The sequence below is a fragment of the Anopheles maculipalpis genome, chromosome 2RL (genome assembly GCF_943734695.1).
Source record: "Anopheles maculipalpis chromosome 2RL, idAnoMacuDA_375_x, whole genome shotgun sequence".
Classification (NCBI taxonomy): Eukaryota; Metazoa; Arthropoda; class Insecta; order Diptera; family Culicidae; genus Anopheles; species Anopheles maculipalpis.
The window spans coordinates 87,677,949-87,703,900 of record NC_064871.1 but is presented as its reverse complement, the minus strand read 5'-3'; the positions used below and the strand labels follow the sequence as shown (position 1 = coordinate 87,703,900).

The 25,952-nt window shown below is 44.5% G+C and overlaps 5 protein-coding genes across 6 annotated transcripts in view; 3 read left to right on the top strand and 2 right to left on the bottom strand.

The window, feature by feature from the left end:
- LOC126568039 (negative elongation factor B) overlaps positions 1-25,952 on the bottom strand; it is a 150,520-nt gene that overhangs the window by 118,909 nt on the left and 5,659 nt on the right. The gene's annotated exons all lie outside the window — the stretch shown is intronic.
- LOC126568043 (CDK5RAP1-like protein) lies at positions 17,206-19,073 on the top strand. The gene is made up of 2 exons (XM_050224445.1): positions 17,206-18,400; positions 18,523-19,073. Exons 1-2 carry the CDS (start codon positions 17,206-17,208, stop codon positions 19,071-19,073), a joined length of 1,746 nt encoding a protein of 581 aa, XP_050080402.1.
- Positions 19,543-20,689, top strand: LOC126568368 (transcription initiation factor TFIID subunit 8-like). Its single transcript, XM_050224833.1, has 3 exons — positions 19,543-19,678; positions 19,752-20,038; positions 20,147-20,689. Exons 1-3 carry the CDS (start codon positions 19,543-19,545, stop codon positions 20,687-20,689), a joined length of 966 nt encoding a protein of 321 aa, XP_050080790.1.
- On the bottom strand, positions 21,053-22,591 carry LOC126568151 (ATP synthase subunit beta, mitochondrial-like). Its single transcript, XM_050224578.1, has one exon. The coding sequence runs from the start codon at positions 22,584-22,586 to the stop codon at positions 21,072-21,074; it is 1,515 nt and encodes a 504-aa protein (XP_050080535.1). The 5' UTR covers positions 22,587-22,591; the 3' UTR covers positions 21,053-21,071.
- LOC126568491 (ras-related protein Ral-a) overlaps positions 24,219-25,952 on the top strand; it is a 337,581-nt gene continuing 335,847 nt past the window's right edge. For both annotated transcript variants that reach the window (XM_050224977.1, XM_050224978.1), the window contains exons 1-3: positions 24,219-24,371; positions 24,591-24,751; positions 24,904-25,078. In XM_050224977.1, coding sequence (XP_050080934.1) covers positions 24,219-24,371; positions 24,591-24,751; positions 24,904-25,078 — 489 coding nt within the window. The remainder of the gene's footprint in view (positions 24,372-24,590; positions 24,752-24,903; positions 25,079-25,952) is intronic.

Below are 25,952 nucleotides of genomic sequence, written 5' to 3'. Positions count from 1 at the left end.
GATAACTTCCATTTGAGGAGCACACTGTATGCCTCTTGAAAGCTTCTCCGATCAGTGTCGTAATTAGGAGTGCCTCGAGAAGGTTATTCGGTACGGGGTGCCAAAATGCATCGCGGGTCACACCAGTCGGCACTGGTACTGAAGTACTTGCAATAAATGTGAAGAAAATTAGCACTTTAAGCTCGTGCCAGAGCTCACCTACCTTAGGTCAGAGCCAGCTGCATAATCTACACCGTTAAAACCGCTGCTGGAGACACCACCTGGAAGAAAACAGGGGAAACGGGTGTTAGCGATATAGGTTAGGAAGCAAACGGTACAATAATATACGTTCGGGTGGATTAGAAATGAAGGGTTTTATGGTTGTCGCGTTTCGATTTTTGCTTTTGTTTTTATTTTTTAAATAATTAGTCTGTCTCAGCACTGTACCAGATGGATATCAGGCGTTGAACGAAGCAGAAGGTCATTAAAAACCGGTGACAATTAGTGGCAGAGCCGGTGGCAAGTAATTGGATATAGGAAATTTGAAATTTTGGTTTTGTTTTTGCGTGTAGGAGTTTTAATTGTTTCACTAGTTTAACGTGAAGCAAATTCCTATTCCTACCCTGTTATCTAGCTTGTTATAAATTAAAGCATGAGAAGTTCTGAGGGCCTAACAGGTTTTTGGCGACAACTTCTTCTACATCCGAATTGGTGAACATATTTTCCTACTTTCATTTGATGCACCGTTACACTCCTAAATCCACTCCTAATCGAATAGTAAGTCTTAGGGGACAGAACGGTTTGGACGAGATTTGATTCTTCACACAGCAGGACCGGTGTTCAAATTCTAGTCGGACCGTTCCTCCTTAGTGAGGATCAACTACCCAACTACTTGGTATCTTCCAGTGTAGTAAGCCAATCTTGGACGACCAGGAAGGGATTGAGACTAATAATTCTGGGCAGTAAAATAATTTTAAAAACCGTAAAAACTAATTTAATTCAAAGGCTTGCTATATCTTTCATAATATAAAATTTTGTGTTTTGTTCAGTCCAAGAGGATGCATGTCATAATTAAAATTACTTCTACTTTTTATTTTAATTATTAGACAGTTTGAAACAAAGCAAAAGCAAGGAATAGACTACGAGGTATATGGAGAATATTTTCCAATACAATTTTGTTTAGTAATATTTGATGCGAAAGAAATTAAAAAAAAAAATCTATCACAATCACGCTTGCGTCCAAAACCACTGTGCAGCTCATCCAAAACACGCTTCAACAAAAACCTCCACGTGAGAACCATCCCAAGACGCTTCACACGCTATCTCACTCGTTCACTGCTCACCGCCAGCTCACGAGGTGAGTGAACATTGAGCGGGTTGAAGCGTTTCAGCGCTCAACGCTACTCACGGTACCCGGAGCGGCACGCGCGAATCTAGTTGGATTTATGCTGCGGCAGAAAATAAAAAATTCACTCTTCTCTCGCGTGCTGTAAATTCGTGCGGGTAATACACCCGATCACGCGGTTTTCCGCCACAGTGGTGAGCATTAAGCGCTGATGATGGACGGAGCGATATAAAAAAAAAACCAATGTGGTGGATCAATACATCGTACCAAATGTGTTTCGGTACGGGTTTCGAGCTTCAATTCGTAGTGTTTCAATTGTTTTTCTTTCAAAATAAGCAATACCATATGGGAACGAAAAACTACTTCCAAGCATGCAAAAAAGGAGCGAAAAACTGTGTCGCGGTTCGAATGGAGAGAAGGAGTAATCGTGGCTATGAAATTAGGCAATGGCGAAGGGCGTACATGATGATGAGCGGACACACGCACATTACCTGTTGCAAAACTAGGAATAATATTCATTCTTTCCCCTCGTTCTCTCTCGCTCTCTCGTTCGTGCTTTCGTTCTTTTTTAAACACTCACACACACACACACACATACACACTCGTTCACGCACACTTTTTCACTCACACTATGTTGGCCTCTCTTGCCCTAAAACACTTCACTTAGCAGGTTCACTTGCCTAATCACACACGCAACGCACACGGTGTGTAAAAGCTGGGGAGACAACACACACCAATTAATCGAACCCGGCCAGATTTTCGAATGCACCTAATGCCCTGCGCACCGGTCTACTGTACCTCCGGCAAACGACACAAGCTCTGCAGACACAGGACTAACTGGTCCAACTAGAGAGATCTTGAGATTGTAGTATTTTCGTCCAAATCGGGAAAAGATCAGGATTTCTCGTTGGATCCACCGGTTTACGCTTATGTCTCACACTGTCCCGCTGTCTTTACTCATAAGCTGCACACTGGTCGATATACCCTTGGTTGGACAATCCACGGTTGAGCGGGCTAGGAGAAATTGCAACACGTCATACGATCAAGCCAAAGATATCCGATCGATCAAAATCGTCGACGTGTGAAGTTGCTTCTTTTGGATGATTGTAAAAACAAAAAAAAACAAAAAAGAAAGAAATCGCGTATTACAACCACCACCGGTCGGTTCTACTGATTTATCTTTCTACACACTACGAAACGTTTCCGCAAACGAACACACACACACACAGACACAAACAAACGTGCACTGTTCTATGTGAGTTCGTGCACTATGATTTGCACCCACCGAATTTGCATATTCAGCATACCCAACTTTAGTGAAGATGTCCTCAATATATCAAGTTCTTAAGTCACACGAGTTTGGATAACTTTTTCGAGAACCATTCGAAGATCTCCTCCAAATATTCTAAGCTAGAAAGTAAAAACCTTTTGTCCTCTCTTTTCCTTCCCCTATCTTTCTATCTCGGCCTCTCTTTATCCCCTCCCCTTTGGCGAACTAGCTGTTCAATCATGGGTAGTACCACCCGTGCGACATTGTTACGTGACAAGGTCTCATATAGAGCATGGGAAGAAGCAGAAAAAAATATATATATTTACTACAGGTAACTTTTCCCTGTCTGGAAGAATCTTTAAAACTAGATTTCCGACGTTACGTTGTCACCCAGTAGTAACGTTCCAATCGTAGAATAGTATCGAGCAAGAAATAAAACCAACCAATGGCAAGGCACTGTCGGCGCAGATCGCAATGAGTATGAGGCCGGATGGACCGATCGACAACCGGAACCGGACAATTGCTAAATCGTATGGCGCAACCAGCCAGTGGTGTGTCACTATGGCAAGCGAACAACGGCCAAACAAACAAACAAATAAACAAAAAAAACAGCCACTCTAGACTAAAGGAACACTTCTAGGTGAAACAGATAGCCGCACGCACTGAAAACAGACTTCAAGTGTGGAGCCCGCGTTGGCACAACGGTTCACAAATAACTTAAAACTGGTCCACCACACACCGACACGGCGACCAAGAGCGTGAGCAGATAGTCCGGGACAGAAGAGGACCAGTAAATGCGGCCACGGCCAGCACACACATTCGCACAATCGTTACAAACACGACGGCAATACCAGGAGGGAGGGGAGGAGGAGAGCAGGAAAGGGTGCACGGTAATCAAAGCGATGGCGGTGGGATGGAGCAGCCCTCCGCAAGAGGGAGTGGCGTAAAGGGAAGCCTGGGGATGGCAACAGGAACCGAAACGACGACGCACACATTTGCAGTTTTCGAAAATAATAATAGGATGTTTTTTTGTTTGGTTCAAGGTGCGGGGTGGGGGGGGGGGGGGTAGTGTGACGGGAGCACACGACAGATGCTGGTGGTGGTGGTGGTGCGATTAGAATCGCAGACGAAGGAGCCTGCGTTACACTGCCGTTCGCGTCCCCAAGCTACGCTTCTTCCAACACCAACAAAATCCTCAACGGCCTAACCTAACGCCCGCGCACACACCGATACCCCGGAAACCCGCTTCGTAGCGCTGTGTGCACGCACCAAGAGAGCGAGAACACATGGAACATCGTGGCAGAGAGTGGAAATAAAGCTCACGAAGAGATAGTGTTCCGATCGCTCAAAAGCGCAACAAACATCGCCGGCAAAAAGTTTGGTGCGTGGCCTAGTATTCGCTCCGTCGCTTCACAGCACTAGGCGGACGATGAAAGGTGGCTGGAACCGGTGGCGGGTATCCGGGCAGTGGGGATTGTCACCAGAAATAGTGCATCGATTGCCTTGCATTGCGCTGGGGTCCTGACATTCTCAAGAACAGCAAGGATAGTTTAGAATCCATCATTTCTTCAGATCTTAGAATCAAGAAGATTCATCGAATATTCATAAGGTGGTCTTACAGCATCGATCAGGTCGCCATTGCAATTATCATTTTGACACTTCATAACCCGGCCATTTGTTTGCAATAGTTCGCCAGAGGGCCTTCACCAGTACTTTTTGATAATCGAGAGGCCCAGAAACTGCATTATTCCTCGCTCAAACTGCAAAAATCAAACATTTTCTGTGTGAAAACTGGTTAACAAATTTTGTTAGTCAATTGTTCTAGGTGAGGCCAACCTTACATACATCTCCTTGCTTAGAATCTAAAAAGAAAGGATGATAAAAAGTATTGTTCGGAATGATTTCCTTCGGAATGCGCAGCTTTAATGAATACCATTACTCACATTAAATGATACTTCATCATATTCACCTGTTGCTTCAGTGTTTTGTTCGAACATCAGATTGTCCTCCATGCTATCAGTAAAGGTGGCTTCTGCAGAAGACGTCATGACAAAGCAAAGTCTACTAAACCCAACAAGTATACCCATTCAATAGATCTTGTGATCACGATCGAAACAACACCAACAAAAATGTCCACTAAATGTCCCAAACCTCCTCAGTGTTCATTGTGCCGTGTCACTCGAATTCTCTTCCCTCCCCTTCCATTGCCACCATGGCCTTCCATTTCATCCACTACTTTGCACCAACCCCTTGTTGTTCGGTGCGCAGTGAGCAATTTTATTTTCGCAAAAATATCTTCTTCGTGGTCTTCTTCTCACGCGCTTGCTCGCTCTCTCTCTCGCTCTTGCGCTCGTTCTTTTGCTTTCATTTGCACCCTCGCCACAATGTCCGCCTCAAGTCGATTAAAAATGGTACTTTTGCTTGGATGCGTAACACGCGAATGCAAACATCGCATACCACGACAACGCCAATGTACGACGGACCATACGAAGCAGTCCGGCCCAACGATGAAGCCGAAAGTGAGTCGAGAAAATTCGGTCAAATCATCATCAGCGCATACACACACTCTCGCTAATGTGTATCTAGCGGGTTGCTTTTGGGGTGGTTGTTGCTCTATTCGCCGATTGTATGGGGGATACGTGTAGACTTCCCACCACCCAACGCACACCCAACCGTTTTGCGATAGGAGAGTGTTCGAGGAAGAGCGATCAGAGAACGAGAGATTGTCTATGAAATAGTATTAGTACACATCATCCCCTATTTCTTCCAATCCACACACACACACACACGTCACGTACGATTGCTACCCCATTTCCATCTTGGGGCTCCCCTTATTGCAGCACCACAATGGCGGAGAGGGCAACATTCGGGGCGAAAACCGTACCGAGCGCGTTTGTAGTATGTTGCGGGTGACGGTGTAGTTGTGTGGCCAATTTTTAGTTCGAAAAATTACCAAGCGTGTGCAGGCAACGAAACGGAGCGAAACGGCACGATGCACGACGGCCTGCCAGACAAGGAACGGGGCCTTGCAACTGTCCGCGTGTAGTCCAACACATTACTTCATAGCTCAACGTTGACGGCAGACCCTATCCCAGCTTTGGACGTGGCGCAAGAGGAGCGGTGTGTGGTGGCGCAACGCACGCCCGAACTGCTGAAGGGAAAGGAGAAAATGGCGACCGCACGCTGTCGAGTTTTGGATTTAAGAAATAAAAAAACATTACTATTACCGCAATTTGCAACTCCGGCCTTCGGTCATCTCCGGACATTGGGGTGGAAAAAGGGCAAAGCATCCCTTTTTTTTTTGCTTTGCTACGCTCGCCCTCACCCCGCGCGAAGGTCAATCGATGCCGGCCGGCAAGTTGCACTTGACAGTGGCCTCCGGCGTCCCTCCGGCTCGCCCTTGACGCAACAGTGTGACGCGGCGTGGCGTGGCGGAATTGGAAAGCAATCGGATGCGTAATAGGGGCGGCAAATGCGCAGCTGGTCATGTCTAGCCCAGCGATGCATGATTTGTGTAGTTAGATTTTTACAAACAAAAAGCAAACAATCCATAAAAGGAAATAAAACAGTTTTTTTTACATTTGTTCGGGTCTGAAGGTTCAAATTTCAAATAATAAGAAAACAGCCCTTAAAAGCTACGTATTTTAATACTTTGATTGGTTTTATTATATGACGCGAAAGAATTCCAGTATTCTTCGAGGTTTTAAGCAATTAAATGCCACACAATAGTTTTCGATTAATTTCATTCTTATATTTATAAACCACAGAGCATCATTACCAAGTTTTCGAGGACATTAAGGTGAAAGATTTAAAGGGCAAGAATAAATTACAAATATTTAAAAATCTCTCGATCCGTCCCTCCCTCGTTGACTCCATACGTTCGTTCCATGAACAAACGTGCTGAACGTTATTGGCAAAGCATATCGACAACTTGATTTTATTTATCGAAAGTCCTCGGATTTCAATGGCCCTATCTGTTTAAAGTAATTGTTCGTCACGATGGGCTGGTCTACGCTGGAATAGAATTAGGACGTATTCTTCGAAAAAAGTTCTCCAGAATAGCGAAAATTGGGAGCAACCTTTCTTGTATCAGACGAGGCGGCTTTTACTGATTCCGCACTTGCAGTTTTCGTGACTAAACTCATAAAAGGTCGAATTGATGCACCTGAGCTACTTTAAGGTTAAATTTATATGCTCCTAACCACGGGCCACGTCATTCTCTGCCAATAATAGGCCGAGCGAGAACATATAGAACATATACACTACGTGAGCAGCTTTCAACTAGGTTTGATCGCCTCAATCAATCGAATACGATTGATGTAATTGTCCAGCTTATCGTAAGTTTTAGTTTAAAGTATGGCAAAGGCCCCTGCGCGTGCCATGCAATCAATTCTAATCAATAATTTTTAAAACTTTTCTAGCTAATCTATACGACATTCTAGCATATTTGGCCAGAATTTGATCAAAATAATGATTAAAACCGAGCAGAACACATTAAAGCCACTCCCAACCCTGTAGTTCCGTACATTGGCATCCTTTACTTGGCCGGCACATATTAGTTGCTGTAGCTTAATTGGTTGCATAAATAGAAACATTGTGATTTAAGCCGTATGGCTCCAGAAAAGAACTAACGTATGGTTGAATGGTTGAAGATCATGTATGTATAGTTTTCGCCAGTTAATGTTGCAAATTATTTTCAAAAGTGACATTTCTGTGGTAGAAATTTTGATCCTTCTTTCCGTAATTTGCAGATGCAGTAGCAGATTTACGCTATAATTTGCTGGAATAATTGAAAATGAAAATAGCATGTAAGATTAGGCCGGCAGATCAATTCAGAATCCAGAACAATTACCATTTTACCATTACCGGAAAAAGATCAGATTTCGATCCGTTATTCGAATAATCTTTTAAATAGAACAGTTAATCAGACCCAATGGAAAGGCGATCGACACATTCTTCAAACAGTAAGTTATCTTACAAATTATCAGAAGAAAATTAGTTAGAAAAAATAAGGCAATCACGAAGGATCTATGACTGACATTCATTTTTGCTAGACATGATCGTGTAAAAGACTCCCAACCAGTGGGGGTGGCTAAGTCTGCTTCTTTCAGCCGAGTTGTAGCCACACCAACTGGAGAATGTTTGTAAAAAGAAGTAATGAATAATACAATAAAGCATGGTAAAATGTGTCTTTTTGAGTATAATTTACTAAGCTCGTTCGTTCGTTATTTTCAATTTGAAAGTGATCTGGAGGTCCGGCAACAGACAATAAGTTAAAATATTTGTATAAACAACCGACTGAAAGTCTTCAAGCAACGAGCGATCATTTCGATCGCTTTCAATCACTTCCGTGAGCATTCGAGCCAGAGCAGGCATCGAAATTGCTCAACAAAAGCAAACTGCATGTCCGCTTAATCGAAGGGCACGCCCTGCCCTGCTCTGCTAAACCCGTTTCCCAAAAAATATTGGATTACACTTCCAAAGAGCGGCAGAGAACGCTCGGTGCTACAATGTGCTTCTTTTTGGGAAGCTTGTGCCTGTGCCCCCTTCGGTATGGTAGCACGGGGTGCAGCTGGTGTCAGATAAGGGCACCCGGGGGAAGTTTCACTCCCAGTTGCCGCTTGCCGGCAGCGACATTCTTGATGCGTGAAATATTGAATGCTGTGGCGCGGTGGAACTCTCACTTCCGCGATTCAACAAACGTGTGTGTGTGAGTCTGTAATACATAATGTAAATCGGCACTTTGACAAGGACATTCTGCACCATCCATCCAGAATGCATGAGAAAGCGTTCCACCTCTAAGGAAGGGATATTCCCTACATCTACTGCAAAATCTTAAGAACACTTCCGCATTCCAACACACCACAGGTAATCCCGTGACCGGTTTGATCGCCTACCTCCGCACCCGGATAGCTCTCACCACACAAGCGGCAGCAAGAAGAGGCTGTATGCACAGCTTCTTCAGTTAGCTCCACTGCTGCTATGGGCTACGCTGGGAAGGGCTTTTTTTCCTTTTTCGTAAACCGGAAGCAATTGCGATTTACCTCGTACGAACCACCATGGGCATCAGGGGTAAACATTGATATAAATATTTTAAACATGCACAAAGGCGAAGTGCGATGCGTTATGTGAGGCTTTCGATTGACGGCTAGCATGTGTACTTGAGGATCTTATCATAGTTGTACTTGCTCGTAGGAACCCCCTCGTGCTAGATGCGGCAGTCAGGATCCGGTGAGATGAGGTTATGTTTGCTTTAGGCTGAAGTCGAGTGGTAGACCTTCTTTACATTAAATTTCGCTTCGTTTAGACGACTTAGCGCTTCAACAACAAAAACGATCTACTGCTATAAATATTTTCGTTTAATAAGCAAAGAATAAAGCAGCCCACAAGCCCGTTTTTGTGTGCGTTTGGTTACTTGTAAATTGATCCTGATTTTCCGTTCCAGTTAATTTCTTTTGACTTTCGCCGGTCCGTTTTAGAGGTTCAGCTAGATGGATGGGGCCAACCACGCTAAAACACACTCTCTTAGCTCGCAGCTCGTTCTACCATGCGTTGCTTTTTTTGTCGTTAGTTTTATTTGCTTCATCCGATCAGTTTCTCCATCGGTTTGTCCTTGGAGAAAACGGCAAGCAAACGCAAAAAAAAGGAATGTGGTCTGAGATTTGAAATAGCCTGCCATAGGAAAGGGATGCGCCGTGTCGAGTAGTGGGGGAATAAAAGGGCGGACTTTTGGGAGCAGAGGGCCGAGGGTAACGAAGGATGGATGGAGGGATGGATCGCAAACAAACCCCACGGCGATGCAACAGCGGATCGCATCATCGCTTTTCGATCCTTCCTGGAAATGGTCGTATTAGAACTAGCCTTGAAAGCCGTTCTCGGATGAAAGTGAAATGGTTTTTCGGTTGCTTCACACGGACCCGATCTGTGCATTAGAACATGGGAAAGATTAGCGCCAAGACAAGAGGGTTAGTATTCGTTCGGCTCGGCTAAAGTATTCGTTTGCTTTTATGTTGCGAACGATGTCTATCTGGTGTTTGTGAAGGATAATTAATAGCTAAAGTTCAACGTCATTTTCTCAACTATACTCCATATTGAGATGTGACAAAACATGTTTTTACATCGTGAAATGTTACCTTATTGTAACGTTTTAAAAGGGTCATGAGAATTTAGAGGTCAAGGTTTCAGGACTATTGTCCTGGCCGGGCGGGTTCCAAATTCCCAAACAGGACAAATGCATGCAAAATCTAGAACGGGTTACACCGGTTCCAGGCACCGTGACGATTGCAGTAAGACAACCGTCCCTAAATTCCTATTTCTGTCCATATTCTAACCAAAATTGAATTGAGTTGATCAAAAAGTTTAGCAAGAAATACAGGATGTAAACGTCTTTCCTAGCTAAACAACGATTCTCTTGGCCATGTACTGCTTGTAGAATCTAATATTCGTATATGACGTTCTGCTGCATGTCGGGATGAAGATTCAATTGTACACTACTGATTGATATGATAGATTCCTATAACCAAAAGCGGTGAGAAGAAAAAGGAGGAACGTACTGATCTTACCTTGTATCTTTTGTTATTCGGAAACATGCCACTTTTTTCACACTTTTTTCCACTTCCACCCACAGGATAACTTTGCTAGATGATCGTTATTGCTCGAAATCTATATTTACAAACACATTCAAATTTCCACGTTGATTAGTAACCGCAAGTGCAATGGAACCGATTTGTTTTACTCTGTTCATGGTACATTTTAACCATCGTACTCACCAGCACTCAGTGACGGCCACTGAGGCCGAAAGCTAGTAAGGGGGGCCCCGAATCCACAAAGAACCCTCCCCTCTCCCGGTCAGCAGATTCAATATGATTGAGACCCCCTTTCATTCCGTTTAGGGCCTCTGAGGTGCTAAACCCGCCAAAGCTAGCACTACATCTTCCGGGAAGACAATCACTTCCACTGCTACTTCTGCATCTTCCCCACAAAATGAACTTCATTTCACAAAGTATTCACAGCACTAAACACAGTTACCATTGACTATCACTATTGGAACTAGAATCTGAAGCTGCTGCCTCCAGCTCCGATTGTTTGTTCTTTTGCTTGCAACGGTTTTCCAGCAACTGGCACCAAAATAACATAATTTCTAAGTCCTATTATGCACCGTTAGCCCAGAAAACACTTGTAAACCCGGTTTACACGCACAACACTTTCTAACTTAATCAATTAAACCAAAGTAATTAGCAAATCATAGCTATACAGAAGTAAACAACACTCGATACTGAAAATTGCCTTGCTATAGGATGATTGACGTTTATATTGACAACGATCTTTCCAGCCAGCGCGCCACCTGGATGTGAACGGGTGAACCATTTCTTTACGTAAAAAAGGATCTAATTGAAGATGGCTCTAGTATGAGGCCGCTAGGCTCGATTGGGAGCATTTTTTTTTGTATCTTCCTAGTGGCGGACTGATTGGACGCGTGAGCCCCCCCGGCTCGAAATGGAGGCCCCGAACTGAAGCACAATTGAAGGGGCCATCCAGTACCAATTTCGACTAGGGTATCAGAAGGGCTAAATTCGCCTCCGATTGTATCAAAGCAACGTAGAATGACTACGTATGCCGATCAAAAAAATGTGACTTTCTATGCTCGGATGAGTAAAGTATACCAAAGTTTAGTATCTTCATTATGGCAGTCTTTTTGGAGGTATAGACGAAAAGTTAATCCTCCATCTTGGACATATAAAGGTTCAAGGAGGTCCTCCAATTTTCCCGTTTATCCCTAAAAAAACCCTAAAAAAACGCTGCTACGAGATCTTGAAAATCTTTCCAGAATACGACAGCTGCTCAAACGTAAACGATTTATGACTGAAAATTTAGTATGAAAAAGCATTTCTAGGCAGGAATAAATTGGGTTGTAATTTTGAAGCCTGCACTCCCCACATGTTCGAATTTTCCCTTCAGTGTGAAAGTTCAGTGTGAACGCTAGGATTATGAAATTGTTGATGCCATCAGTGGAAGGTAATATTTAATGCATAACTTAAGTCCAATGTAAAAAAAAAACTATTCCAAAATTATAATACTTACTCAAAACACTAAGAATATTTGTTGTTACACCTTATAGAACCTGGATGAACCTATGATCCACATGTATTAGCTTTTTTTTTGTTGCGCAACCCAACCATTTCGTGCGAAAGTTCCTTCATATCCCTTTTTGGTACAAAATTTGGCACGGCATGAAAAGGAAACCCTCACTCATCAAAAGCCTAGTCTTGCTATGCTCGCTGAGACCCGTCTAGGAATCTCTGTTTGCTTAAGCTGACCCATCAACCGACGTTCTCATCGGGTTTCGGCATAATTTTTGTGTACGATTACCTGTGTTACCTTCAATGTCCTAGCGTGTCGGTTTTTTAAATTCAATTCGGCACACAAGAAACAGGAATCCTTTTTCCGGACGGGGACGATGCTCAATGCAAAAAATGTAAAAGGAATAGCAATGCAGCCGTTTAAATTCGCTAGTCGTGGTAGTTTAACTAGCCGCTTGCCTATTCCTGGTCTAGGGCTAAGGAAGAATCGGGAAAAAAAGGAAGTATTGTTCCCATGCATAGAAATGAACAGATAAAGAACCCATGAACATGATTATTTGCTAACCATTCCTTAGCAAATCGCCATTTTTTTATTTCCCTTCTGTTTGATTGTTTTCTTTATGTTAATGCTGCTTTATAAAATTCTTCACACATGCTTCAATTTCTTTGTCCAATAAGCGGATGCTAACCCTTTTTTCCCAACCACGAGCACATGTACATATCGACTATTTAATGGCAGAGGGATACATCGGTCAGTTGCATCGGTATACCAAAGGAAGGGGAGGTAAATGCACTTGCACATTCGCACTTGCATAAAACGCTTGTCCAATTGCAGTGCGGCGCCGTGTTGCCCAATCGTTGCAGCCTGCACTTGCACTTCTCTATCGCTGCACACTAACACAGAGCACGCATCGTATCGAAATGGGTGGGGGGATAGATTGCACGCGTAATGCATTTGCATGCACATGTGTCACACACACACACGCATACATAGACACATTCGCAAACCGGCGGTTGCATAAAATATAATGCCATGCAACGGATTGGCCAATTGGCGCGCACAAAATGGCGCGGTCAGCGGCAACCGATTGTATTTTTTCGCGGAGTTACATGTGCACCGAAGATGAGCTGATAAACTGTCCGTGATGGGTTAAGCGAGTAAGTGGACATCTATGATAAGGGGTTTATAAGTGGCTCTAAGAAAGCCTTAATTCTAGAGGAAAAAAATACTCCAATTTATGATCTTAACATTATGAAAAAAAAACCCTCAAAAGGGATTCCCTTGAGAAGATCGGTTGGAGACATTAAACGTTCCTAAACATTAGATGAGAAATACGATCAAATTGGGAACAGTCTTAAGAAGGACACCATGAGAAAAGGTACGAGAATTATTCAAGAGCTTCTTCGCAATATTTTTGTGAAGAGATGAGACTCCAACGACGGATTTAATATGCCTGAAAGTACGTTTACTTTATTGATTGGGAAACATAAAATTAGCACCCTTCACCGACCCTGTTACTTGCCGCTCCTAAATCTGCAAAGGCCTGTGGGGCAACCACACCTATCCGCGGAAGCGTTTCTCCTTAGATTTCAATTCCTTCTGTTCTTCAAAACTATTCTCTTTCGCGTTGAATCGACCAATCAAATACATGCTACACTGAATCGACAAAACGTAAGCCATTTCCAACCCATCAAAGTCAGATCTTATCCCGTGTGAACCAATTTTTTGAACTCTTGCATAGATTATCAGGACGAACATGATCTCCCTTTGATAAACTTATCATCATCACCCAAATAAGGCCCAAATCAGTAATAACCCATCAAAAAACAAAACCGCACACTCACCACACCGGCCATGAGGACGATGAGAGGCAACTATTTTTAGCGGTGGAATGTGTTTCGGCCATCCAGATTTCTATTACCCTGTTAGACCCACCTCACCATACCGTACCGTATTCGGAGAAAGCGGAAATATCCGACAGTCGTACCGGCACCACGTGTGCGTTTTCTGACTTTCATGCAGAGCGGACAACAAGGCAACGGGTAAAGGGGAGGAAGTTGGAAATTATAAATAGCATCATCTCCGAATGATGCACACGCACCGAGATGCATGCGATATTCGCAGATGGGCGGGAGATGGCGGAACGGTTCTTTGTTTGGCTTACAGCGGCACCGGAGTGATGATACCGATGCTCGGTAACAAATCGAGACGCTGTATCGAGCGTCCCAATGATGGCATTGGGCGTTATGGATTCTAGGAGGGTCTTCTATACAACCGACCCGGGTTTTGGGAAGTATGCTTGGGGCATACTGTCTGGATGGGATTTGATTACCCCAACAGAACCCCTACTTGGCCGAAACTTCATGGAAGGATTAAAGTATTATGATTACAAATACAAAATTATCAGTAGTTTACGTTCTGAGGCGGTTTTCCTTCTTTACGATGCAATTCTTTCAGTAGTAATGATGAAGAAATCTTTAACCATTGAGTGAACAGTGAGTGATATGTATGTGATGCTCAGAAACCCAGCTTGTCATAGTATTAGGAGTCTTTAGGGCCTCTAGAACGACAAGTTCCTTTGGACAACGAGGCATTGAGAAGGTTTAGGCTAGGTAGGGCCCGGATACGACGCAAGCAGTGGTGGATTGAGCTCTATCGAAGCCCTGAGCGAAGTGGAAGTTAGTATCCCTGTAACATTGAATCTGCTGACCAGGAAATGATTCTTGGTGAGTTTGGAACCCCTTGCAAGCTCGTTAAAAACCCGCCATCAATTGAAAAAGTCACCGTTGGAACTTAAATTACTAAATATGGCTGCTCTAAGTTCAGTATCAACCTTTTAAGTACACTCACTAAGCATCTGATGAAAGAGAAATCTTTATTCTCTTCCTCCAGAGTCATGGAGGCCTCTTAAGATGTTAAATGTACCTCTAAATTGGACGAAAATTTGATGGATCACAAGGCTTTTGGAAACTCTTTGCTACAGAGATTGAACAATTGGGCCAAGTCATTAACATTAAATATGTGACCGCGAGGAATGGGCCCTCATCTCCTTGGTCAATCCTCTCGTTTCACACGTCGCTCTTCCTATCTTTCTGTCTTTTTCTCTCTTCTTGGCTCAGGCTTAAGGACCTATCAGATCATGGTGGTCATCTAATGGCTTACAAAACTTATTAGAATGGGATTTGAGCATCGGTTCTTTCGTGTCAAAACTAACACCGTAGTCGCCTTCAGAACCTGTAATGTATGTAATAACGAAAGACCTTAGCTATAACTGACCAAAGCTGTATTCACAAGCACGCTTATTTGGCAGCCATTTTGATACCGTTTGCTGCAAGCTGCAGTGTCCACAAATTCCACCGTTAGAAAACCTATAATTTATGCGTTTTTCTAACGTTTCTCGGCCAAACGTTTGACGACACGCACAATCCACATACATGTAGTGTACATTTTTTTCTTCTCTTTTCTTAACTTCTATTTCTCGCAGAATCCCAGGGTGCAAAGATGGCTGACGCTACACGCGCAACCAAAATGTGCGTAGTGCGTTAATTATACGTCTGTAACCGTTTGGTCAAACTTTCCCACATTTTCAACCAGAATTTTCACACAGACACCAACGTAACGGTCCGAAGGATCTCGGCAGCCGGTAAGATGAACCATTTGGCGCCAAAAAATAACTTCGGGAAGGTTTGGCCACGTACAACAAACATACGAAATAATAAAAAAAAGACTGTACTGGTGTCTCACTCAAATCAGAATTACATTGTTAGTGATGGGCCAGGGTAGGTAGGCAAGATTTATTTCATGTGCTGATTTTTAATGCGAATCCTATTTCCCGATGAGCGGAATGGGTATTTCCCTCGCACCCGGTGGTCAAACTGGATACGAAATGCGTAACGCGGTGTGCGTATGGACGCCGTCCCCAAAGGACACGCAGGAAATGTTGGCTTCGCAGCGATGAAAAAAAACACAGAGAGAGAGAGGAAAAAACCTCCATATCTGACGGTACGCATCGAGGGTGAGCGACCGGCTCGCACCGGAGCAAGGTGTGGTCACTTTTCACATGCGGATTACTAGCAAAGCGGACAAATGTCCTTTAAGATGCTGACCCCTTCTGGCTGGGAGAAGAACAGGACGTGCGCAGTTTTTGTTACCGGATTTCTGCAGCCTCCCGAAACGATGAATGGCTTTATTTATTCGAAATTCAAATTGAATTCAATTTTTGCGTACACGCACCCAATACGCACCGGTGATGAACTGGGACGGAGAAGTGGTGGTGGTGATGGTAGAAGAATAATTTAATTAAATACAGAAAACAAGTCGTAAAATCTCAATTGTTCCGAATAATTCCCGCGATATTATAGGCCTGTGTCCTGGGAAAAGAACTTTTTTTTGTGTCGTGTCTTCCGGGGACAGTTTGAAGCAAGAAGGAAAACATGATATTTGGCAAATATTTAGGCGCATTGTATGGTGAGTCCGTTATCGTTTTTTTTTTTTTTTTTGCTCAAGAAAAGCTGACACTGACGCTTTCACGGGACAGTAGCAGCATGTAGTTTAATTTGATTATAATAACAATGGGAAACGTCTCTTTTATTACAGGACCAGTTCCACGCGGGTCCATCTCCGTGAGATGACAATTGGACAAAGATTTTGTATTAATGCAAATTTAATGGTCAGTATGCGGGAATATCCTGACAGGCCGGCGTACGGGTCAAAGGTGCAGCTTCCGATCCGTTAGTGCGACCGTTGGGCCGGATTTTGGAAAATTTTCCCGCGCATTCAGCATCCAAGGTGATCCCAGGTGATCGGTTCCCAAGCATTCCGGCATCTGCATGGCTTCTGTTTCTAAATTCGATTTCAAGTTTTTCTAGAATTTACAAAAAAAAAAATCGTTATCGAAACAACGGCATTTTGGGGACAAGTTTGGGAAGATATACCCATGAAGGATCACTGAGTTCAGACGTTCAAGAAAAGAGCTAAAAATGCGATTTGAAGATTCCGTTACTATCTTTGCAATTGTTTTTGAAATATGAAACCTTATTGTAGTCATTTTACGATCTAAAACAGATATTCAAACATAATTTTATATGTTTTTTAGCCAGGCTGTCCTTTTCCTCCGGAAAATACACAAAAAAGGTAAGTAAATCCACTGTTCTGTGGAAAGCTTCAAGTATTTTAGAAATTTAAGCGCCTAAAGGTATGCAATTTAGTGTAAAAGGTTCAATCAGCAAGCATCCATAGTTGTTGTACACCCCTGCCCTGTGGGTGACGGATTCGCCTGAGCAAGCCATGCTGACGTTTGTTTGTAAACAAAGGAACGAAAAAGCCGCAACTTGAACCGATTTTGCTGTGTAATTTGTGTAAAAATGTGTAAATTAACTTACGACAAACTAAATTAAATTGCAGTTTGCTATATAAGACAACTGAAGATTGTTTTGTTAAAAATTTCTACCGTATTGGTAAGAGAAATCTTCCCTTCTTATGTAAGCAGATGACCCTCTTCAATCTGTTCATGTTTAAATTTGTAGGTACAATGAGCATCTTAGCAAGAAACTACTCACTCCTCAACCTAGGACAAACGATCTTAAGCAAAAGGCCTGCCCTTTTGCTTAAGTCCTGCCCAAAGACATGCCCAAAAAGCCCAGCTTTTAGTACACTAAAGAGGTCAGCCCATCTGAAAAAAGGTCCTTCGTTGCAAGATTTTATTCGCAATGCAACCGAGCCGGGAAGCGTCTACATAGCCAACCGCAGCGAGCCCGTCCCATACATAGCACCCGAAACGCTCCGTGGAGGGAAAAGAAAAGTTTTTCTCGAAGTGTACGGTTGCCAAATGAACACGAACGATACGGAAATTGTTTGGTCCATTCTAAAGACGCACGACTACCAACGGACGGTAAACGTAAAGGAAGCGGACATTGTTCTCCTGATGACGTGCGCTATAAGGGAAGGAGCTGAAGATACGGTATGGAATCGGTTAATACATCTACGGCAGTTGAAACAGAAACGGGAAGCGAACGAGCAAAAGCCACTACAGATCGGTGTGCTCGGCTGTATGGCGGAACGATTAAAAAAGCAGCTGGTAGAAAAGGAACACGCCGTAGACGTTGTGGCTGGCCCGGATGCGTACAAAGATTTGCCCCGCTTGCTGGCAATCGGACAGAAGGGACAGAAAGCAATCAACGTGTTACTTTCGCTGGATGAAACGTACGCCGATGTGGTTCCGGTAAAGCTGGACCGGAAGTCAAAAACTGCGTACGTTTCCATCATGCGAGGTTGCGATAATATGTGCTCGTACTGTATCGTTCCCTTTACCCGGGGGAAGGAACGTTCGCGTCCAATTAAATCGATCCGCGGCGAAGTGTTGCAGCTGGAAAGTGAAGGCATACGAGAAGTAACGTTGCTGGGACAAAATGTTAACAGCTATCGGGATACAAGCGAAGAAATGGCCGGGGTGGAAATGAAAGAGGCAACTCTGCTAGCACCCGGATTTCGTACCGTTTACAAAACCAAGCTGGGTGGCCTGCGGTTTGCCGAATTGCTTGCCGAGCTGGCTGAAACCGTACCGGAAATGAGGATCCGCTTTACATCGCCCCATCCGAAAGATTTTCCACGCGATGTGCTGGAAACGATTGGGAAGTATCGAAACGTTTGCAACAGCTTACACTTACCGGCACAATCAGGCAGTACGCAGGTGTTGGAACGTATGCGACGTGGCTACACGCGGGAAGGTAAGCTGTACTAGTGTTGGCAGAATTCTCATTAAGATTCGCCTTTTCCAACTCTAAGTTTTACGGTCAGGCCACATGTAACTGGCTTTTAAAATAAAATTAACATTTCTCTCTCATTCTAGCGTACTTAAACCTCGTTAAGGATGTGCGTGACATCATACCGAACGTAACGCTATCGAGTGATTTTATCTGCGGGTTCTGTGGCGAAACGGAACCAGAATTTGCCGATACTGTTTCCCTAATAGAGACGATTGGCTATCATGCTGCGTTCCTGTTTGCTTACAGTATGCGAGAAAAAACAACCGCCCATCGACGGTACGTAGATGATGTGCCGGGGGATGTAAAGCAGGAACGGCTTCGAAGGATGATTGTAACGTACCGGAAGGAAGCGGAATGCTTAAATCGGCAGTTTATCGGTCGGACGGAGCTGATACTGGTGGAAGGATATAGTAAGCGCTCCCGGACGGATCTTGCCGGTCGTAATGATGGGAATGTTAAAGTAATTGTACCGGCCGGTCCGATAAGATCTAGCCAGGAGGCTGGAAGGGAGGATTTAAGGCCGGTTGGTGTTGGGGATTATGTTGCGGTACGAATTGTTGAATCAAATTCACAAATTCTCAAGGGAGTACCTTTGTACCATACGACGTTGCAGGACTTTTATGCTGTTGGGTGATAGATAAACGGATTAACTATTTCATAAATCGTCTCATTTTTAGACCAGTGTTGTTCGACAAATGTGCTCCAAGGCTCTTATATATTTATTGAAATAAATAAATAAATAATGTATAAAATATGAGTATCGTTTCGGGATGAGCTTATGATAATTTTTTTAGCGGAAATCGGGACAAGTGTGTCGATAAGTAATTAAGTTAAGTAATACACACTGTAACTTACTTAAACATGATTTTGAACTTCTCCACTTATTTTGTCATTTAATAGCAATTTACCTAATACAACCAAAATTTTCAAATACTCAATGTTTTGATTCCTAGAGCAAGGGCGAAAAAGACGCACATTTTAACACTTCGAGGCGAAATAGAGCTGTCAAAAGCGAACAAAAAGTAAACAAATAAAACACATCTCAAGTGCGGAGCTCTGGAAGTAGAATTCAATACCATATTTTGTTCGAATTTCCACGCACCATGGCTGAGCTGAACGCTACATTAATGGCACGTAGACGCTATCTAACGATGGCCATATCGTCCCAGCTAGAGGAAGCGGGCTTTGCCACAGCGGAACGGGATGCACTGGAAACGCTCACCGAAATGATGCAGAGCTGTAAGTTGGGATACCTATCGGATCGGGGGAAAATTATTTTGAAGATGGTCTCATACCGGGGTTTCTTTTTCAGTTCTCGTAGAGTTGGGCCAATCGGCAAGAAATTACTGTGAACTAGCAGGCCGCACACAGCCCGTCATAGGAGATGTGATAGTGTCACTGATCAATATGGGCATATCGGTACGGGGGTTGGAAACGTTTGCAAAGCGGGAAAGTCGTCATACGCTGCCCCAACCACAGCAAGCACAGGCCCAAAAGCAGCAATCAATACTGCAGGCGGGACAGAAAATACCGCACCCATCGTACATTCCGAACCATTTGCCACAGTTTCCCGATCCGCATGCATACATCCGGACGCCGGTGAGTATTATTTGTTTGGTTGAAATGTACATAGAGTTTCGGACTGGTTCTGGAAGATTCAGGATTTAACTGGAGTTTGTATCTGTTCCGTTCTTTTTGTTACTACAGACCCACAAACAACCGGTAACGGAGTATGAAGTGATCCGCGAGAAGGCAGCCCAGCAACAGCGAGACGTAGAACGAGCGTTAACGAAATTCCTCGCCAAAACGAGTGAAATTGACACACTGTTCGAGAACGAAGAAAATCCAATGTTCCCGCTGATTGCCTGCAAACCATCCTTTCCACCGTATCTTCAAGCACTCAACCCAAGCGATCAGATATTTGATTTCGAGGAGCTCGAATACTACTATCTCGTAGCGAACCGGAAGGAAGACCCGACGGAAACGAAGGAAGAAGCGGACGCGGACGATGATGACGACGAGGATGGGGAAAGTCCTAAAAAGGAGGAGAAAAGATCACAACAGGAAGCCAAACAGCAGGTAGAGGTAGAGGATGCTTCTTCTCCATCCGCCGGGAAGGGTGATTCGACGCCGGGTGGGGTTAGCAATTCCGGACAATCATCCTCCAGCGCTAATGTACCGGCTCCGATCGATAATCCGTACCTGCGTGCGGCAACAATACCTCGCAAGGTGAAGCACGATTTGCGCTAAGCGACTGACAACAAGCGTGGAAGACTTTTCTTTAGGAAATATAAAAAGTAAAATCATAACGCAAAAGTTGGTCATTACGATTTTCGTTCCTATTTTCATTTCGCTCGGAGAAACAAACAATTACAGCAGAGTTTTTTCCTTTTCGCCTTGGATATCGATTGGGGTATGAGTGTTTGACTGTTTACTGGATTCGCTTACACAACTAACGCACTAATAGTCGCTGGCCGTCGCTAACGGGCCTGCCGGGAATGGAGTTATGCCTGGCCGCCGGTTCACCGCCGGTTACACTTGATGGAAGTTTTGGGAGGAATGTAATCCCGACCGATGGAACCGGTCAAACCCGCACACCTCTATTCTTCGTCTGATCTGATCGGAGCGCAACTTAGGCAGCTTCCTTAGCCAAACGTTCGGCCTTCTCGACGACCTCCTCGATTGGGCCGACCATATAGAAGGCGACTTCCGGCAGATGGTCCAGCTCACCGTTCAGAATCTTGGTGAAGCCCTTGATGGTTTCCTCGAGCGGTACCAGCTTACCGGCATGGCCAGTGAACACCTCAGCCACCTGGAAGGGTTGCGACAGGAAACGCTGGATCTTGCGGGCACGTGCAACAGTCAGCTTGTCCTCCTCGGACAACTCATCCATACCCAGGATGGCAATGATATCCTGCAGCGATTTGTAATCCTGCAGAATCTTCTGCACACCACGAGCAATGTTGTAGTGCTCCGCGCCGATAATGTTCGGGTCCATGATACGCGAGGTCGAATCAAGCGGATCGACAGCCGGATAGATGCCCAGCTCGGCGATGGCACGCGACAGCACAGTGGTGGCGTCCAAGTGAGCGAAGGTGGTGGCCGGAGCCGGATCGGTCAAATCGTCAGCCGGCACGTAGATGGCCTGTACCGACGTAATCGAACCCTTCTTCGTCGTGGTAATGCGCTCCTGCATGCTACCCATGTCCGTGGCCAACGTTGGCTGGTAACCGACAGCGGACGGGATACGACCCAGCAGGGCAGACACCTCCGAACCGGCCTGGGTGAAGCGGAAAATGTTGTCAATGAACAGCAGCACATCCTGTCCCTCCTGGTCACGGAAGTACTCGGCCACGGTCAGTCCGGTAAGGGCGACACGGGCACGGGCGCCGGGCGGCTCATTCATCTGACCGTACACCAGCGCGACCTTGGACGACTTGTCCTTCAGCGAGATGACACCACCCTCAATCATCTCATTGTACAGATCGTTACCCTCGCGGGTACGCTCACCGACACCGGCAAACACGGAGTAACCACCGTGCGCCTTCGCGACGTTGTTGATCAGCTCCATAATCAGTACAGTCTTGCCGACACCGGCACCACCGAACAGACCGATCTTGCCACCCTTGGCGTACGGGGCCAGCAGATCCACCACCTTAATGCCCGTCACCAGAATCTCCTGCTCTACGCTCATCTCGATGAACTCGGGCGCTTCGGCGTGAATCGGGGCAGACAGGTTGGTGTCGATCGGACCACGCTCATCGATCGGTTCCCCGATCACGTTGATGATGCGTCCGAGCGTTTCCGCGCCGACCGGAATACGGATGGGCGAGCCAGTGTCGAGGACACGCTGGCCACGCACCAAACCTTCGGTACCGTCCATGGCAATCGTGCGCACGGTATTTTCACCCAGATGTTGCGCAACCTCCAGCACCAGTCGGGCGCTACGGCCCTGCACCTCCAGCGCGTTCAGAATCGGGGGCAGCTGCTCGTCAAACTGCACATCCACGACGGCACCGATGACGGCCACAACCTTGCCCTGTGCACCGGCGGCAGCCTTTGCCGCTGCCTTGGCCGCGTACGACCGGGCCATAATCTGTTCCGCTCGGACCGCGCTGGTCATGAGCGTTTTCATCGTCGAAAACATCCTGCAGCAGATGTTTCTTTTCTTTTACGGGACACGGACACGAGTCGCTAGTTTCGTGGGGGTGGTCGGGTTATTTTTCGAACAAATTATCTGCAGAAAGAAAATGGACGATGATTTTAGTAAGAAACAGGAACAAGATCGTACGGTAGCTTATACCTAAAAGATAAACTAGGGAAATGGGGAAAATAACACTGATTACGTAAAAACTTACCGGATGACAATTTGTTCAGAAAATGAATTATACAACACCGGAGCTAATAACAAGACGGTGTGGTCAGAATTTTTGTAGATATGCGCTGCCACACTGTGCCGCAAGGTTGACCAGCCCCTCTGTCAACTGCGTGCGGGATTGTAGTTCACTTGATCATTGGATGATTCGAGACTTCATACTGATCATAGTTTTCTTTAGATAAATTCTAGAATAATATTATTAAAAATTTTTTTACACCTTTTTAAACATTTTATTTTCATGAAAGTTGCAAAAAATTGTTTTATCAAAATGTTCTAAAAACGACAGTTCGATGACATTTGAGAAGCATTTTGCTGCTTGAGTAGTTTTTCATACGATATTTGACAGATCCGTTCTCTGGAAAAGCTCATGTGGTTGCGGGCGATGAAGCCTTCGTTTTTAAATAAATGATTCGAACTTTACTTGGTTTTATAAGTATGAGAGCAAAACAGGCTTATTTTCACATTTAGGGAATCATTCCAATTATTCAACGCGAAATATTTTAACCATCTTGTTTTGCAATATTTGGTACATCATTTGAACGTCCGGAAAGCCAACATGCTCCAACGATACAACGGTCTTATTTCCTAATTAAATGAATTAACATTTGATGGTAATTTGCGTGCCGGTTGGGATGTAGTCGATTTCGGCTGCTTGCTACTATCAGCCTGACACGCTTTCTTGTCGAGTTTATCTTGTTTCGCTTGCTCGTACTCCTTCAGGTCGCTCAGCTTGAAGGTGAATGTGGGTATTTCCCGTCGTCGCATAGTGGATGATTTATGCTAGTACTGATACGAGATTAATTATTGTTACTAAAGGTGTAAGGAATGATTTAAAGCACTGACTAGCTCTTACTTTACCTATAGGGAAAGTTTTACACTGTTTGCAGCGTTTCGGTGATGAGGTTGCTAGCAAACATAAACAAAGCCGCGTCACACACACACAGGCACATGCCTTTTAAAACAAGGTTGTTAGAATAAAGTTTTGGTACATTCACTGTGGCGATGTTTTCTTTTTGGGATGTTTCAGAAAGATTTGCATGATATTTTGTTCGTTTTCATTCTATTATTGATTCAAAACGAGGTAAATCTTTGTCTAGATTCAGGTTTGATTAATTTATTAGATTTTTTCCAGCGAATTATGATGTATAAACCTGCACCTCCATTGGCAGCACTCTGACAGCGAGGCGTGTCAACACTTCGCCTCCTTTCCGTCCCATTTCCACACACTCCTTCCACACACCCAAAAAAACACTTCATTTCTCTCGTACGTCAAACGGGCGTTTGTCAAAAAGCTTCTATAAATTGTTTTGGGAAACTTTCCAAACTTTCCTCCGCTAGAAAGCAGATCGTTCGCTCGAGTGTCGCGAGTTAATTTTTGCGTGTGCGTTTTAGCTAGCGAGCATGTCGAAGAAACCAACGACGGGCCCGGCCCTCCATAAGGTCATCATGGTCGGTAGTGGCGGTGTAGGGAAATCCGCCCTAACGCTACAGTTTATGTACGATGAGTTCGTGGAGGACTACGAACCAACGAAAGCGGACAGCTACCGTAAAAAGGTACGCAGAAATGGGCGCGGCGGAAGTGGGGTGCCGTGGCCACACAAGCCCATTGTGATGTTAATTTCTCACACGTGGGAAAGTTCGGGCAAGGGTGAAAACACCGTTATTTATCGTGTATTTTCCGCTTTTCTTGGCGGGCGGGGGGTGGCGGCGACGATGGCCTGTGGTTGGTTTTGGGGTTGTTGTGCTTCCCTCGCTCCATTTCTTTTGTTGTAGGTGGTACTGGACGGTGAAGAGGTCCAAATCGATATACTCGATACGGCGGGCCAGGAAGACTATGCCGCCATCCGGGACAATTACTTCCGCAGCGGCGAAGGCTTCCTGTGTGTGTTTTCCATCACGGAAGACGATAGCTTTCAGGCGACTCAGGAATTCCGGTAAGTGTGCTGGTGCATCATCATCATCATCATCATGTGACGATGACTAATAGAATGGGACCCAGTCACACCCCCTCTTGATGTCGCTAATTGATGGATCTGCTTTTTTTTCTCTCCCACCACCTTCCCCCAAACAAACGTTCCACCAACAGGGAACAAATATTACGTGTGAAGAACGATGAAAATATTCCATTTCTGCTGGTGGGCAATAAATGCGATTTGAATGACAAACGGAAGGTACCGCTAGCGGAATGTCAATCCCGTGCCCAACAGTGGGGTGTGCCATACGTTGAAACATCGGCTAAAACACGCGAAAATGTGGACAAGGTATGTGATATCGTATTCCCCGGCATTGTGTGTGTGTGTGCGTCTGTGTATTTATGTTTGTGTGTTTGTGTACGTGATGCTTAACTACCATGCCCTTATCGTTTGCCCTTTGCCGTTGATTAGTCATCTTCCTGCTGGAGTCGTTTTTTTTCTGTACGCTTTTGTTTTGGCCCTCCTCCCCTTAGTTATTGTTAGCTTTTTGTCCACTGTACAATTGTTGATTATTTTACATTTTGTTTGCTTTTTTTTGTCGCTTAATCATCGCACCAAGGGTCAGTTTGTTATTTCATTTCGAATGCATAATTTAATTATGTTTTTGCATGTGTAATGTATGCACAAATCCTCCGGAAATGGCTTTTGGGAATAGGCAAATGCGCGAACAAACATGTACGACATTATTTACTCTTTTTAGATGTAGTTCTGGTACTAGCGATTGCTCTTTCCACTGAGTAAAACTTTATCTTCTATTCTAAATCTATTTTACGCAATCTGATGAGTGGTTCGGAGAAATGCTTTTGCAAGGGATCTTTGCAATCATATAATGGAATTTTTCATTCACTGAGTGGCAATTTTACTACCCGTCTAAGAAGCGATCATTAGAACCACTAATTTTTGAGACCAGGATAGTTCTTTTTTTTTCAAGAATAGTACGGGGAATTATTAGGACGCTGGATCTCGTAGTATCGTTAAAGAAAAACGTCATTTGCCGCATTCGATTTAGCTTAAAATCTAATATCCCCTGCATGAATTGCATAAAACAGGGGGAAGAGTATCGTTGCCGTTTTCGGTTTGTTTTTTACTCCCCGGTTCCGTTGCTTTATGACCTTCCTATCCTCGATTGTTTTTGATTAATTTCCGTTTTGCAATCAAACAA